Raw genomic sequence first — 17,167 nt, forward strand, 5'->3', positions numbered from 1 at the left:
ACTGCGGGGGGGGCGGGAGTGGAGAGACGGGTCTGTGACGGGGGGGGGGGGGGGGGAGAGAGAGGACGGGGGGGAGGGAAAGGGGTCTGTGACGGGGGGGGGGGAGAGGGGTCTGTGACGGGGGGGGGAGAGGGGTCTGTGATGGGGGAGGGGGGGAGGAGGGGTCTGTGACTGGGGGGAGGGGGGGGAAGAGAGGTCTGGGGGGAGGAGGGGTGAGTGAGGGGTCTGTGACTGAGGGGGGGGGGGAAGAGAGGTCTGTGACTGGGGGGGGGGAAGAGGGGTCTGTGACAGGGGGGACGAGGGGGGGGAGAGGGGTCTGTGACAGGGGGGACGGGGGGAGGGGGGGGAGAGGGGTCTGTGACGGGGGAGGGGGGGAAGAGGGGTCTGTGACTTGGAGGGGGAGATAGCCTCGGGTGTGTCTGGGGGAGGGTGTCTGGGATGTGTCTGGGTCTGGTGTGGGGGAGGCTGTGGGAGAGAGGGTGTCTGCGTCTTGGGGTGTGTTTGGGTGAGGCCCCCTGTGCCCCCGGCTCTCTGGGGGTGACGATACCGTCCTGTGATCGGGCGGTTCCCTGCCTCGGTCCCAGGATCCCAGCATGTCCCACTGAGCGAGTCAGTAATTGGTTTATTGGGAAGTAGATCCGGCTGTGATCACCTGCGGTATAAAAGATGCTGATCCAGCGCCCAGTCAGTCAGTAACTGTGGAGAAGGAGCCCGGCTCGCTGGGCAAGGACTGGCCAAAGTTGAAGGACCAGGCCCGTGTTTACCCGGAGGATGGGAGAGAGCCGGAGTGAGTTCGGGTGCAGTGTGATTGATGGAATGTGACAGAGAATGTGTCGCCTCTTGTAACCCTTCACCCAGCCTGGGGTCACTTCTATTTGGATTCAGGTGCGGGGTCAGCGAGAGGTGAATGTTCGTGTCTCCCCCCACCGTGTGTATGTGTGGGTGGGTGGGGGAGATGGGGCGATGGCCTGGGCTCTCCCTGAGCCGCTGCCCTCCATGCCCCAGTTGCAGACTGCCCGGGGACTCTCACATTATGGAGGGTTTATTTAATTACATGTATTTCAAATTCTTGCTGCATCTCGGAAGGTGCCGAGTCTGGTTAAACAGCCCGCTCCCGGGAACCAACTCCGGGTCTCAGCCCGTGGCGCAGTTTCCCCAGTCTGCTTGCGGGGAAGTAGGGGTGGGGGGGGGGGAAGAGAGAGAGGGGTCTGTTACGGGACTGTGGGCGGTGGGATGGGGGGCGGGTTTAGGTAGAGAGAGAGGTGTCTGTGACTAGGAGGGAGAGAGAGAGAATGGGGTCTGCGACTGGGGGGTTTGGGGAGAGCGCGAGGGTTCTGGGGCGGGGGAGTACTTTGTTTATCTGTGAGCTGGCAGCCAATGCGAGTGTAATGAATGCCGCGGCTGTATGGGTGGGTTTTGGGCTCCAGTTGGATTGTGTTGGGGAAGGATTACGGGGGGGGGGGTGGGGGGGGGAATGGAGAGAGTGGGGTGTGGGGGAGGCTGGGCCAGGTGAACCTGCGTGTTATATCCGAGTGTGCGGTTGGGCTGTGTCCCGATGCGCCTTATATTGGAGGCGGTGTATTGGAATATTGCAGTCAGGGTGTGTGACCACAGTGCGAGCTCTCCTTTTCACGGACCAATGCCCAGGGGGTGTTCTCGGTCTCCGCACTGAGTGGGACATTGGATCAATCGTACCCCGGGCACAGACACTCCGTGTCCCGCCCCAATGCCCAGCTCAGTGGTTGGGGGATGAATCCAGCAGCCGCTCCCCCCTCGCTCTCCTGAAGCACCATCTCCCCCCAACACACTCCCTTTTGGGGGTGGGAGGGGGGGGGGTCTGTCACATCGGCAAATACTGAGCCAAGGAGGTCCCGCGCAAAGCTCCCGGCCACCTGCCTTGTTTGTTGGGAGGTTCCAGGCCAGATGGAGAAAAAGCGATGGACTCTCCCAGGCGCTCAGCAATGGGCCTTTCATGGGGTTTGGTGTCTGAGAAATCTTCTCATTTCACCAGCGGCAATTGGAGCCTTGTGATCCCCGGCTTGGTGTTGATCCATGTGGGAAGATCAGTGACCCTCTGTCACTGCATGTACTGGGGGAGGGAGAGAGCCCAGGGTGTGTCTGGGTCTATCTGGGGGAAGGGGTTGTCTGGGTGTGTGGGACTAGGGCGTGGGGGCGGTTGACTGTGACTGGGTCTGGGGGGGGGTGGTGACTGGGTCTGGGAGGGAGGGGGTCTGGGGGTGTGTTTGGGTGAGACCCCCTGTGCCCCCGGCTCTCTGGGGGTGACGATACCGTCCTGTGATCGGGCGGTTCCCTGCCTCGGTCCCAGGATCCCAGCATGTCCCACTGAGCGAGTCAGTAATTGGTTTATTGGGAAGTAGATCCGGCTGTGATCACCTGCGGTATAAAAGATGCTGATCCAGCGCCCAGTCAGTCAGTAACTGTGTGGAGAAGGAGCCCGGCTCGCTGGGCAAAGACTGGCCAAAGTTGAAGGACCAGGACCAGGGCCGTGTTTACCCGGAGGATGGGAGAGAGCCGGAGTGAGTTCGGGTGCAGTGTGATTGATGGAATGTGACAGAGAATGTGTCGCCTCTTGTAACCCTTCACCCAGCCTGGGGTCACTTCTATTTGGATTCAGGTGCGGGGTCAGAGAGGGGAATGTTCGTGTCTCCCCCCACCGTGTGTGTGTGTGTGTGTGTGTGTGTGTGTGTGTGTATGGGGTGGTGGGGAGATGGCCTGGGCTCTCCCTGAGCCCCAGTTGCAGACTGCCCGGTGACTCTCATTATGGAGGGTTTATTTAATTACATGTATTTCAAATTCTTGCTGCATCTCGGAAGGTGCCGAGTCTGGTTAAACAGCCCGCTCCCGGGAACCAACTCCGGGTCTCAGCCCGTGGGGCAATTTCCCCGTCCCTGCGGCTCATCACCCCCAGTCTGCGGCGTGGGGGGGGGGAAGGAAGAGGGAGAGAGGGGTCTGTTACTGGACGTGGGTGGGGGGGGAGGGGGGCGCGGGCGGCTCGGAGAGAGCGAGGGGTCTGTGATTGTGGAGGGAAGAAGGGTCTGTGTCTCGGGGGTGGGAGAGAGGGATCTGTGACTGGGAGGAGGAGCAGGGGGGTTGGGGGGGGGGGGTACTTTGTATCTGGGAGCCGGCAGCCAATGCGAGTGTAATGAATGCCGTGGCGCTGTGGGTTTGGGCTCCAGTTGGATTGTGTGTTTGTGTTGTGCCGGGAATGGGGCAGGATTAGGGGCGGGAGGGGTCTGAGACTGGACTCGGGGGAGAGATGGAGATGGGTGGTGAGAGAGAGAAATAATGTAGAGAGTGGGGTCTGGGGGAGGCTGGGCCAGGTGAACCTGCGTGTTATATCCGAGTGTGCGGTTGGGCTGTGTCCAGATGCGCCTTGTATTGGAGGCGGTGTATTGGAATATTGCAGTCACGGTGTGTGACCACAGTGAGAGCTCTCCTGTTCACGGACCATGGCCCAGGGGGGGTTCTCGGTGTCCGCACTGAGCGGGACATGGGATAATTCGTACCCCGGGCACAGACACTCCGAGTCTCGCCCCATTGCCCAGCTCAGTGGCTGGGGGTTGAATCCAGCAGCCACTCCCCCCTCATTCTCCTGAAGCACCATCTCTCCCCAACACACTCCCTTTTGGGGGGGGGGTCAGTCAGGCAAATACTGAGCCAAGGAGGTCCCGCACAAAGCTCCCGGCCACCTGCCTTGTTTGTGGGGAGGTTCCAGGCCAGATGGGGAAATGGCAATGGACTCTCCCAGGCTCTCAGCGATGGGTCTTTCATGGGGTTTGGTGTCTGAGAAATCTCCATTTCACCAGTGGCAATTGGAGCCTTGTGATCCCCGGCTTGGTGTTGATCCATGTGGGGAGATCAGTGACTCTCTGTCACTGCATGTACTGGGGGAGGGAGCCCAGGGTGTGCTGGGGGGAGAGAGGGAGGTGGCCCCAGGGTGTGCTGGGGGGAGGTGGCCGGCCCCAGGGTGTGCTGTGGGGAGAGATAGCCCAGGGTGTACTAGGGGAGCATGCTCGAGGGGCCGTATGTCCGCCTCCTGCTCCTATTTCTTGTGGTCAATGGACGACCTTTGAGGATGAGACCATCTGGGTGCAGTCCCGGTACATTAACAAGGAGAAAGGCAGGGAGACCAAAGCTGGAGCTGCCTGGATGATGGAGTTGGGAGAGTTGGCTGAAGCAGAAAGATGCAGCAAATGACCGATGTGGCCTCAATTATACAAGGGCAAGCCAGGCCAAAAATAATGTGCAGAGAAGCGACACAGGAAATGGAGGGTGGGGAGAGTGCAGATGGGCCGTGCGGAAATAGATTGGTGCCTGATAAAGCAGAATCGAAAGGTCCAATTAGCTGAAACGGCATGTGTTGTCAGTTGAGTGATGCAACCAGTTAGGGTTGGTGGAGGCACAGGGAGGCTGAGGTGCTAAATTAGTACTGTACATCCGTGTTTACCAACGGACAGAACTTTGTCAAAGCTGTGGTAGACAAGGGGGATGCTGGGATACTGGATGAGATTTCTTAAACCAGATGGTGATACTAGATCAGCTGGAGGTAATTTAAGTGGATAGCATAAAAATAGGAATAGGTCATAGAAACATAGAAACATAGAAAATAGGTGCAGGAGTAGGCCATTCGGCCCTTCTAGCCTGCACCGCCATTCAATGAGTTCATGGCTGAACATTCAACTTCAGTACCCCATTCCTGCTTTCTCGCCATACCCCTTGATCCCCCTAGCAGTAAGGACCTCATCTAACTCCTTTTTGAATATATTTGGTGAATTGGCCTCAACAACTTTCTGTGGTAGAGAATTCCACAGGTTCACCACTCTCGGTGAAGAAGTTCCTCCGCATCTCGGTCCGAAATGGCTTACCCCTTATCCTTAGACTGTGACCCCTGGTTCTGGACTTCCCCAACATTGGGAACATTCTTCCTGCATCTAACCTGTCTAACCCCGTCAGAATTTTATATGTTTCTATGAGGTCCCCATATGGCCCCTCGAGCCTGCTCTGCCATTTAATACAATCATGGCTGATCCAATCATGGACTCTGGTCCACTTCCCTGCCTGCTTCCCATAACCCTTTACTCCCTTATTGCTCAAAAATCTGCTTATCTGTCTATCTCTATATTCAATGACCCAGCCTCCGCAGCTCTCTGGGGCAGAGAATTCCACAGATTTACACTCCTCTGAGAAGAAATTTCTCCATCTCAGTTTTAAATGGACGGCCCCTTATTCTGAAGCTATGCTCCCCTACTTCTAGTCTCCCTGCATCAGTGGAAACACCCTCTCTGCATCCATCTTGTCAAGCCCCCTCATAATCTTAACTGTTTCAATAAGATCACCTCTCATTCTTCTGAATTCCAATGTGCATAGGTCCAATCTGATCAGCCTTTCTTCATATGACAAACCTTTCATCTCTGGAATCAACTTAGTGAACCTCCTTTGAACTGCCTCCAGTGCAAGTATATCCTTTCGTAAATACGGAGACCAAAACTGTGTGCAGTATTCCAATTGTAGCAGAACTTCCCTGCGTTTATACTCTATCCCCCTTGCAATAAAGGCCAACATTCCATTTGCCTTCCTAATTGCTGTACCTGCAGACTAACTTTTTCATGTATAAGAACCCCCAGATACCTGTCGCCCAGTCCACATGGGATGCATCCTTGGTTGCTGAGGGAAGTAAGGGTGAGAATTGTGTTTGTGTTGGCCACAATCTTCCAATCCTCCTTGCATACAGGGGTGGTGCCAAAGGACAGGAAGATTGCAAATATTAACGATAGATTTTTTCCAATGGCGGAAGGGTTGATGCCAAGAGGGCATGGTTTCCTCATTGCTCATGGCTCCTTTGCCAATGAGGAAATACATTTCCATGCAACGAGCGGTTAGGATTTGGAGCACACTGCCTGATGGGGTGGTGGATACAGATTCAATAGTAACCTTCAAAAGGGGAATTGAATATGGGGAGGGATGGGACTAACTGGACTGCTCTTCAAAGTAGCTGGCTCAGACTCGATGGGCCAAATGGCTTCCTTTGCTGTGTAATTCTATAATTCGAGCAGGTCAGGAGGCATCTGGGGAAAGAGAAACTGTTAGTATTTCGGGTTGTTAACCTTTTGTCCAGGCCCATGCCAAACCAAGGGTCTTTGCTCCTATTTGGTTCTGTGCATCCACTTCTCTGGATTTACTAACTCTAAACCTTTTCCCCTACAGAAATGGCCCAGCCGCTGGAATATGAGAACTATGAAAACTCTTTCAGAGAGCAAGCTCTGCCCCACTTTGTGAAGAGCATCTCCTCACTCCTGGCCGTGGTCAGGATTGCCGCCAATGTCGGCAGCCGAGAGATGGAGGACACTGACATTGCCAAAGTCCAGGGTGAGCTGGAGATCGCAGACAAAGAGGCTCTGGAGTCGGCCAAGGCCACCGAGGACCTGGTGGATTTGATCGATGGGACCTGTGAGAAGCTGACTGCTGACCATGGCCAGGTGACCAAGGCCAGGAAGGAGCAGGCCGCCACCCTGCAGTCTATGCAGAGTCAACTCCGCTCACTGGAGAGCAACAAGGAACTGATTAACGGGAGACTCCAGGAGGCCAAGACCTCTCTGCGGCAGGCGGAGAGCGCGCTCAGGGCAGCCAGAGCCATGGCAGGAGAGAAGCAAACTGGGAGAGATGTTGGGATTGGCCTAAGCTTCCTGCTACCTTGTGTTGGTGAGTTCTGCAGCTTATGGTCAGAGAAACAGCAAGAGGTTATGCATGTTGGCAGAAAAAAAATCAAAGAGCAAGTTATTATTTAAATGGAGAAAGATTGCAAAGTGCTGCAGTACAGCGGGACCTGGGGGTACTTGTGCATGAAACACAAAAGGATAGTATGCAGGTACAGGAAGGCCAATGGAATCTTGGCCTTTATTGCGAAGATGATGGCGTATAAAAGCAGGGAAGTCTTGCTACAGCTATACAGGATTTTGGTGAGGTCACACCTGGAATATTGCGTGCAGTTTTGGTTTCCATATTTACGAAAGATATACTTGCTTTGAAGGCAGTTTAGTCAAGGTTCACTAGGTTGATTCTGGAGATGAGGGGCTTGACTTATGAGGAAAGGTTGAGTAGGTTGGGCCTCTACTCATTGGAATTCAGAAGAATGAGAGGTGATCTTATCGAAACTTATAAGATTGAGGGGACTTGACAAGGTGGAGGCAGAGGAGATGTTTCCACTGATGGGGAGACTAGAATTAGGGGGCATAATCTTAGTTTTAAATGGGCGGCCCCTTATTCTGAGATGAGGAATTTCTTCTGAGGGTTGTAAATCTGTGGAATTTGCTGTGGAAGCTGGGTCATTGAATATATTTAAGACCGAGATAGACAGTTTCTTAACCGATAAGGGGTCATGGGGAGTGGGCAGGGAAGTGGACCTGAGTCCATGATCGGATCAGCCATGATCGTATTAAATGGCGGAGCAGGCTTGAGGGGCCGTATGGCCTACTCCTGCTCCTATTTCCTATGTATGTAGTCCAGGCTGTCCTTCAGGCCCCTCAGGCATTTTGCAGGGAGTTGCTCCAGTCACAGGCCAGGTGATGTCTCTTTAAAAACCCAAGAGCCTAGCAAATCCCACTCTATCCAACTCCACTCCTCTCTTCCCCATTCCCCCAACCCCACCCCCCATATTTCCTGGTGGCCTTCACCCAGAGCGAAGGGGAGTGGCTCTGAATCCTGTGAGCCCCTGCCTCCAACCCTATCGCGGCATGCCATGGTGGATAGATATCGACTTTCAGTCGGCCGCTACAGTCCTTGCTGTGTCCGCTAGTTTTTGCAGTAGTTTAGTCATTGAGCTGACATGGACTCTGGAACAAATGCTGGTCATTGGTAGAGGGGACTCTGTTATTCCTCTGCCCGTGTCTGTTCTATACCCTCCTCCCAGTTGTGGATTTGAGCGCTCTCTGCTGATCTTCAGTTATCGTTTGCTGGTAAACCATGAAATCTTGGACTAAGATCTAAAGCTCGAATTTGTCTTTTTCCCTCCACCCCACCCTCCCTTGAAGGAGGGAGAATTGTCCCCATACCCCCAGTATTTGTTGACTTGATGTGCAGCCATTGACAAATGTCCAGGAAACTATACTGATCGATGACCGGCTGAGGTTGCAGTTATACTGTCAGAGCCCAAATTGGTTGGGAGAGGGATGGGTCAACATCAAAGTCTGAATTGGCCTCCAGTCTGAGGTAACTAGGCCAAATCTCATGCCCAGGGCTTGCATTTCCCATGGAGGATTGGGTTACAGAAGAATGTTCCTGCTGTTGGGGAAGTCCAGAACCAGGGGGCACAGTCTTCGAATAAGGGGTAGGCCATTTAGGACTGATGAGGAGAAACTTCTTCACTCAGTTGTTAACCTGTGGAATTCTCTACTGCAAAGAGTTGTTGATGCTAGTTCGTTAGATATATTCAAAAGGGAGTTAGATATGGCCCTTACGGTTAAAGGGGTATGGAGAAAGCAGGAATGGGGTACTGAAGTTGCATGATCAGCCATAACCTTATTGAGTGGCTGACTCCTGCACCTATTTTCTGTTTCTATAGACTGTTTTGAAGCCTGTGCTAAAATCTTCCCCCTCTTTCCCCCCCCGCCTCCCCCACCCCCCAGGCATCCCCATGGCTGTGGCCTTTGAGAAGGAGCGGCAGAACAGGAAGTCCGAGGTGGACGTAGCCTCCAAAGAACGCTCGATACTCCAGGCTGACATCACCAAAGATGAGGAGCAGCTGGGCCAGATAAACAGCCAGGTCCCCGAGCTCTACAACAAGATCGACGGCGTCAGCGAGAACCTGGAGGAGAGCAAGACAGCGGAGCTGACCCTGAGGGGGAGCCGGGCTGGGCTTGCCGAGGTACAGGGCAGGATGAGGATGTGCTGTCAGTATCTGTCCTCTGTCCAGGGCAGAGTGGCCGCCCTGAAGGTTCAGACTAAGAACCTGTACAATGTGAGCCTGCTGTTCCCCTTCCTGGAGGAGGCCATTGTCCAGGCCCAACAGGTGCCCCACAGCGAGCCCCTCTTCAACCACATCCAGGTGCACAGGGTGATCGGGGATCTGCAAACACTGCTCCCAAAAATATCCCAGCTGCGCTCCCAGGACAATACTGACTACATGAAGTAAGACGAGCGGGACCAGGGTGGGGTCCCATTGAATAGGGAGACAGCGCTGCCTTGAACTAGTCAATGGGGCTGGTACAATGCCAAGGGTTAAAGGGGGTGCCTGTACAATCACTGCCTATGTTAACTTTGTTTATGCTCAATCGTGAGAATCTCACTGGGTCTCATTTTTATAATCACATTTGTCCAGTAATCTCCCTCACTGGGATATCCCAATAGAATGAAGTGGAATGTCTAAAACCACAAACACTCCTAACCTCTCATTTAAAGCCTTGTATTCTTTCCCTCAATCACCACTCTCTCTCCCTGGGTGTGTGCATGAGTCAGGTGTGTAACCCCTCATTTAAAGCCTTGTATTCTTTCCCTCAATCATCACTCGCACATTCCCTGGGAGTGTGCACGTGTCTGGTTTGTAGCCAGTCACAATCAGTACCAGTCCGAGGGGCACTCGGACACCACACACAGACCCTATGTCCCAGGCCGCTTCTGTGTCAGCCCTTCACATGTCCAGCCCATGCTCTGGGCTCTTGTGCTTTCTGTATGGGGAGGAACCTGAATGTGATGTTCCCTGAATGTGATGTTCCCTGGTCATTGATCTTTTTATATCTCTCAGTAATTAACATTTCAATAAAGGAAATATTCTGTCCTTTCTCCTCTTGATTCATTCCATTAAAATGCTGGCCCATTTGTGGGGGGGGGGGGAGGGGGAGGGTCATGTCTGTTCAGTGGAGGGGGTGAGGTTCTGGAGAGGCACCGCTTCTATATTTGTGTAATCTTGGGAGGTAGCCATAATTTGCCTTCTAGGGACCATGTCTGTCAGAATACAAAGTACTTCACATGAACAGCAAGATCCCACATCAAGCAATGAGGTGAATGGGAAGTTAATACATCGGCTGAAAGGTAAATGGAGAACTCTCTGAACTTCAAATCATGCCATGAGATCCTTAACATCCACCTGAGAGCAGACTGGTCCTTGGTATAATGTTTCATGTGCAAAGAGGCCCTCCGACAGTACGGCACTGCGTCAGTCCTGCCTTGGCATGTCAGGCTAGACTATGTGCAGCTGTGGGTTACCAATCCACAATTGCAGTGCGACTGGATGGGTGTGTTTTTCGTAGCTAATCCCAGAGACAAACAGATGTACAGAATTGTAAGGGGTGGTTTTCAGGGGGTCAGCTTTCCCTTCTGACCTTGTATGAATGGTTCCGAATCGCTTCCACACCCTTGGTTCTAGACACTGGAATTATGACTGGTCTGTGACAGACTTGGACAGACAATCTGTTTCAAGGTAGGAAGCAGGTATGGCTTTATTGTTCTTAAACAGAAGTCAAAGGCACACCTTTAATAACACACACAGAATATTAATATACACTGAGGGGTACAACACATTGAATAAAGTGTCAAATTACAGCCTGTGGGGAAAAGAATACAGCTTAAACTCTAAATGGGGTAAAGAGGAGAATGCAGTTATATTTACACAAGTTATCCCAGCCTCCCCCCTCCCAATTCCCCGAACTAGCTAAGTTATAGCTCTGGGGGTTCAGGGGCTATGCTCACCAATCCCCTTTTGACAGTTCCAACTCTGGGTTTGCCTTAGTTGTCCACGTTCTGTAGTCTGTACCCCTTGGTAGCATAGGACCAGCTTGTAGAGTAGAAAAACTTCGGTTTTTCTTTGGTTTTGTCAGGTTGGTTCCGGTTGACTGGTCGCGATGGTCCACAACTTTCCGATAGTCGTTTTGCAAGCCTGTTTGCTGTCTTGGTGCTGTCCTTCTGGGTTTGAGATTTCTTTTGCCGATGTTTCAGGGTCCCACTTTTCGAGGCTGGTGTAGAACTTGTGCAACAGGATTGCTAACTTAATATTGTCTCGAAGCACACCTAACTGCCAGAACAGACCTTCAATTATACTAAAACAGGCTTCCTTATCTTCCATCAAATCAGTTCTTGGGCTTTGTTTAAATGGTTCTGTCCATTGATTTTCAAATGTCTCCTTTGTCAGTGTTTTTGGTGGGCTTGTCAGCAGTAACTCGATGAGGGTGTGATGTGCTATCATTGGCTTTGCATTGTTTTAGGATTGTCCAGCTTCCTGACCATCTAGTTGGGCTCATGATTTCCATTGTGCTTGATTGGGTAATTTGATTATCTCTTGGGGGGGGTGAATTGGTGTTGCATAGTTTCCCCCAGACAGTCTGGGATCCTTAATCCAAAAATTTGCTTCAGAGGTTAGCCCCACCTCCCCTATTCGTTAACTTTTTTTTTTCGCAGCCAAAATGTTGCAGAATCTTAAAATTGGTATGCTCCTTTCCATGGATGTTTAGGGGATCTCAGGCTTCTGTAATTTAGGTCCATTTTGAATTCTCTTTTCAAAAAGTCCAAACACTGGGGTGGGGGTTCCATGAATGTATCCCCTTTTATCCCCTGCTGGCTTCGTCTGCCCCTTTAAACTCATTTTTAAAAGTCCAGAAAGGGGTTCTTCTCCTCTGCAGGGGAAAGGTACCAGGAATCTTTGTGAAATGTTGGTAAATTCTACAGAATATAACCCCAAGATCTAAGTGATGCAGGACCCTCCCATGGGCCTGATCCCCCACTGGGTGTGAACTCTGACCTTCCACTCGCAAGTCATTGAGTTTTGGGCATTCTGTGTCAGGCTTGACCCCAGCTTTCCCCTTCTCACCATAGTGATCACTCAGTATAGCACAGAGGCCAATGACCCACCAGGTCTGTTCGAGCTCACTGAAAGCTAGTTGATTACTACCACTCGCCTGCTATTTCCCTGCAGCCCTGCAAATTACTCCTTGAGTGTAAATCCAATTCTAACCCATTGTTACTTTAATTTATCGGGCTCTCTGGCGATGGTGACACGAAAGGGTCGAGTTTAGCAAATGAGGACACAAACCCAACAAGGCTTGGCATGTAGGAGTGAGGAATATTGGTCAGACAGCCGAACTGAACTGGGATATTACAGTCTGGGACTCTGAACTGGGATATGACAGTATGGGAGGCTGACCCAGGATATTATAATCTGGGATTCTGTACTGGCATATAACAGTCTGGGACTGACCTGGCATATTACAGTCTGGAACTGCTGACCTGATGTGGGATGTTGCAGTCTCGGACTCTGACCCAGGATATTGCAGTCTGGGATGGACCTGTGCTGTTACAGCCTGGAACTCTGACCCAGGATATTACAATCTGGGACTATGACCTGGGATATTAGTCTGGGACTGATCCAGGATACTAGAGACTGGGACTGTGACCTGAGCTGGGATATTACAGTCTGGAACTTACCCAGGATATTTCAGTCTGGGAATCTATTGCAGGATATTACAGTCTGGAACTGACCTGGGATATTAGTCAGGGACTGTGAGCCGCAATATTACAGATTAAGGCTGCTGACTTGACCAGGATATTACAGTCTGCAACTGAACAGGGATATTACAGTCTGGGACTGACCTGGGATATTGCAGTCTGTGACTGCCGACCTGACCAGGGATATTACAGTCTGGGACTGTGACCTGGGATATTACAGTCTGGGACTGAACTGGCATATTACAATCAGGGACTCTGAACTGACCCGGAATATTACAGTCTGGGACTACTGACCTGACGTGGGATATTATAGTCTGGGATATTACAGCCTGGGACTCTGACCCGGGATATTACAGTCTGGGAATCTGACATGGGATATTACAGCTGGGGACTGACCTGGGATATTACAATCTGGGACTGACCCAGGATATTGCCGTCTGGGACTGTGAGCTGGGATATTATAGACTGGGGCTGCCGACCTGACCGAGATATTATTTCTGGGACTGACCTAGGATATTGCAGTCTGGGACTTCCGGCATAACTGGGATTTGACAGTCTGGGACTGTGAGCCAGGATATTATAGACTGGGACTGCCAATCTGACCGGGATATTATTTCTGGGACTGAGCCGGGATATTACAGTCTGGGACTGACCGCGGATATTACAGAATGCGACTGTGAGCCAGGATATTACAGACTGGGACAGCTGACCTGACTGTGATATTACATTCTGGGAATGAGCCAGAATATTACAGTCTGGGACTGATCCAGGATACGAGAAACTGGGATTCAGGTCTGACCCGGGATATTACAGTCTGGGACTGACCTGGGATATTGCAGTCTCTGAATCTGACCCGGGATATTACAGTCTGGCAATGACCTGGGATATATGACAGTCTGAGACTGAGCCGGGATATTACAGTGTGTGACTGACCTGGGATATTACAATGTGGGACTGACCCAGGACAATACAGTCTGGGACACTGACCTGACCCGGGATATTACAGTCTGAGACTGACCCAGGATATTACAGTCTGGGACTGTGATCCATGATATTACAGACTGGGACTGTTGACCTGACTGGGATAGTAAAGTCTGGAACTGACCTGGGATATTACAGTCTGGGACTGAGCAGGGATATAACAGTGTGTGACTGACCTGGGATATTACAGAGTGGGACTGACCCGAGATATAAGAATCTTGGACGGCCGACCTGACCCGGGATATTACAGTCTGGGACTGACCCGGCATATTACAGTGTGTGACTGACCCGGGATATTACAATGTGGGACTGACCCAGGATATTACAGTCCAGTACTCTGACCCAACCCGGGATATAACAGTCTGGGACACTGAGCTGACCCGGGTTATTACAGTCTGGGACTGACCCGTGATATAAGAGCCTGGGACTGCCGACCTAACCCGGGATATTACTGTCTGGGACTCTGATCCGGGATATTACAGTCTGGGACTCTGACCTGCCCCGGGATATTACAGTCTGGGACTCTGACCCAGGATATTACAGTCTGCGGTTCTGACATGGGATATTACAGTTGGGGACTGACCTGGGATATTACAGTCTGGGACTGCTGACCTGACCAGGGCTATTACAGTCTGGGACTGATCTGGGATATTACAGTCTGGGACTCTGACCTGACCCAGGATATTACAGTCTGGGAATCTGACCCAGGACATTACAGTCTGGGGTTCTGACATGGGATATTACAGTCTGGGACTGACCCGGGATATTACAGTCTGGGACTGCTGACCTGACCAGGGATATTACAGTCTGGGACTCATCCAGGAATGTTGCAGCCTGGGACTGACCCGGGATATTACAGTCTAGGACTGATCCTCGATATTACAGTCTGGGACTGACGCGTCATCTTACGGTCTGGGATTCTGACCTGAGTTATTAGTCTGGGGCTGACCTTGGATATTACAGTCTGGGACTGTGATCCAGGAAATTGCAGTCTGGGACTGTGACCCATGATATTACAGACTGGGACTGTTGACCTGACCGGGATAGTAAAGTCTGGGACTGACCTGGGATATTACAGTCTGGGACTGATCCAGGAATGTTGCAGTCTGGGACTGACCCAGGATATTACAGTCAGGGACTGCTGACCTGACCAGGGATATTACAGTCTGGTACTGACCCGGGATATTACAATGTGGGACTGACCCAGGATATTACAGTCTGGTACTCTGACCTGACCCGGGATATAACAGTCTGGGACTGACCCGGGATATTACAGTCTGGGACACTGACCTGACCCGGGTTATTACAGTCTGGGACTGACCCGGGATATAAGAGCCTGGGACTGCCGACCTAACCCGGGATATTACAGTCGAGTACTGACCCGTGATATTACATTCTGGGACTGACCTGGGATATCTGGCCTGGGACTCTGACCTGACCTGGGATATTACAGTCTTGGAATCTAACCTGGGATATTACAGTCTGGGACTCTGACCCAGGATATTACAGTCTGGGACTGATCCGGGATATTACAGTCTGGGACTCTGACCCGGGATATTACAGATTGATAATCTTACCTGGGATATCACAGTCTGGGATTCTGACCCGGAATATTACAGTTTGGTACTGTGACCCGGGATATTGCAGTCTGGGACTGTGACACGAGATATTACAGTATGGGAGTGACACGGGATATTACAGTCTGGGACTGACCTGGGATATTACAGTCTGGGACTCTGACCTGACCAGGGATATTACAGTCTGGGACTGACCCGGGATATTACAGTCTGGGACTGACCCTGGATATTACAGTCTGGGACCGACCCAGGATATTACCATCTGGAACTGACCCGGGACATTACAGTCTGGGATTGACCCACGATATTACAGTCTAGGGCTCTGAACTGGGATTTTAGAGACTTTTACTTGGGATATTACAGTCTGGGACTCTGACTTGACCTGGGATATTAGAGTTTTGGACTGAACTGGGATATTACAGTCTGGGACTGACCCCGGATATTACAGTCTGGGACTGACCCGGTATATCACAGTCTGAGACTGACCCAGGATATTAAAGTCTTAGACTCACCCAGTATATTACAGTCTGGGGCTTTGACCTGGGATATTACAGTCTGTGACTGACCTGGGATATTACAGTCTGGGACTGAGCGTGGTATAACAGTCTGGGACTGCCGACCTGACCCAGGATATTACAGTCTGGGACTGACCCGTGATATTACAGTCTGGGACTGACCAAGGATATCCAGTCTGGAACTCTGACCTGACCCGGGATATTACAGTCTGAGATAATGACCTGGGTTATTAGAGTCTGGGACTCTGACCCGGGATATTACAACCTGGTACTCTGACCTGGGATTTTACAGTCTGAGACTGCCCCGGGATATTTCAGTCTGGGACTGACCCGGGATATTATACTCTGGGACTGACCCAGGATCGTACAGTCTGGGACTGTGACCTGACCCGGGATATTACAGTCTGGGACTCTGACCTGACATGGGATATTACAGTCTGGGACTGACCCGGGATATTAAAGTCTGTGACTGCCGACCTGACCAGGGATATTACAGTCTGGGACTGACCCATGATATTACAGTCTGGGGCTCTGATCCGGGATATTACAGACTGATACTCTTACCTGGGATATTACAGTCTGGGACTCTGACACAGAATATTACAGTCTGGAACTGACCCGGCATATTACAGTCAGGGACTCCTGACCTCCCCAGGGATATTACAGTCTGGTACTGATCCGGGATATTACATTCTGGGACTGACCTGGGATGTCCAGCCTGGGACTGATCCGGGATATTACAGTCTGGGACTCTGACCTGGGATATTACAGATTGATAATCTTACCTGGGATATTACAGTCTGGGATTCTGACCCGGAATATTACAGTCTAGGACTCTGACCTGACCTGGGATATTGCACTCTGGGACTGTGACACGGTATATTACAGTCTAGGACTGACTCGGGATATTACAGTCTGGGACTGACCCTGGATATTACAGTCTGGGACCGCCCCAGGATATTACCATCTGGAACTGGCCAGGGACATTACAGTCTGGGACTGACCCACAATATTACAGTCTGGGGCTCTGACCTGGGATTTTAGAGATTCTTACTTGGGATATTACAGTCTGGGACTCTGACTTGACCTGGGTTATTGCAGTTTTGGACTGAACAGGGATATTACAGTCTGGGAATGACCCCGGATATTACAGTCTGGGACTGACCTGGTATATCACAGTCTGGGACAGACCCAGGATATTAAAGTCTCAGACTCACCCAGTATATTACAGTCTGGGGCTTTGACCTGGGATATTACAGACTGCTACTCTGACCCGGAATATTACAGTCTGGGAGTGACCTGGGATATTACAGTCTGGGATTTAGCGGGGTATAACAGTCTGGGACTGCCGACCTGAACCAGAATATTACAGTCTGAGACACTGACCTGGGGTATTAGAGTCTGCGACTCTGACCCGGGATATTACAATCTGGTACTCTGATCTGGGATTTTACAGTCTGAGACTCTACCCCGGGATATTTCAGTCTGGGACTGACCCAGGATATTACACTCTGGGACAGACCCAGGATCGTACAGTCTGGGACTGTGACCTGACCCAGGATATTACAGTCTGGGACTCTGACCTGACCCGGGATATTACAGTCTGGGACTGACCCGGGATATTTCAGTCTGGGACACTGACCT

The 17,167-nt window shown here is 51.5% G+C and overlaps 1 protein-coding gene across 1 annotated transcript in view; it reads left to right on the plus strand.

Moving 5' to 3' along the window:
- Nucleotides 1-9,790, plus strand: part of LOC139272547 (tropomyosin-like) — a 136,247-nt gene extending 126,457 nt beyond the window's left edge. The window contains exons 2-3 of the mRNA XM_070888605.1: nucleotides 6,226-6,720; nucleotides 8,643-9,790. Coding sequence (XP_070744706.1) covers nucleotides 6,228-6,720; nucleotides 8,643-9,148 — 999 coding nt within the window. The 5' untranslated portion in view covers nucleotides 6,226-6,227 and the 3' untranslated portion in view covers nucleotides 9,149-9,790. The remainder of the gene's footprint in view (nucleotides 1-6,225; nucleotides 6,721-8,642) is intronic.
- The last annotated feature ends 7,377 nt before the right edge of the window (nucleotides 9,791-17,167 follow it).

This window comes from Pristiophorus japonicus, chromosome 9, assembly GCF_044704955.1.
Source record: "Pristiophorus japonicus isolate sPriJap1 chromosome 9, sPriJap1.hap1, whole genome shotgun sequence".
Classification (NCBI taxonomy): Eukaryota; Metazoa; Chordata; class Chondrichthyes; family Pristiophoridae; genus Pristiophorus; species Pristiophorus japonicus.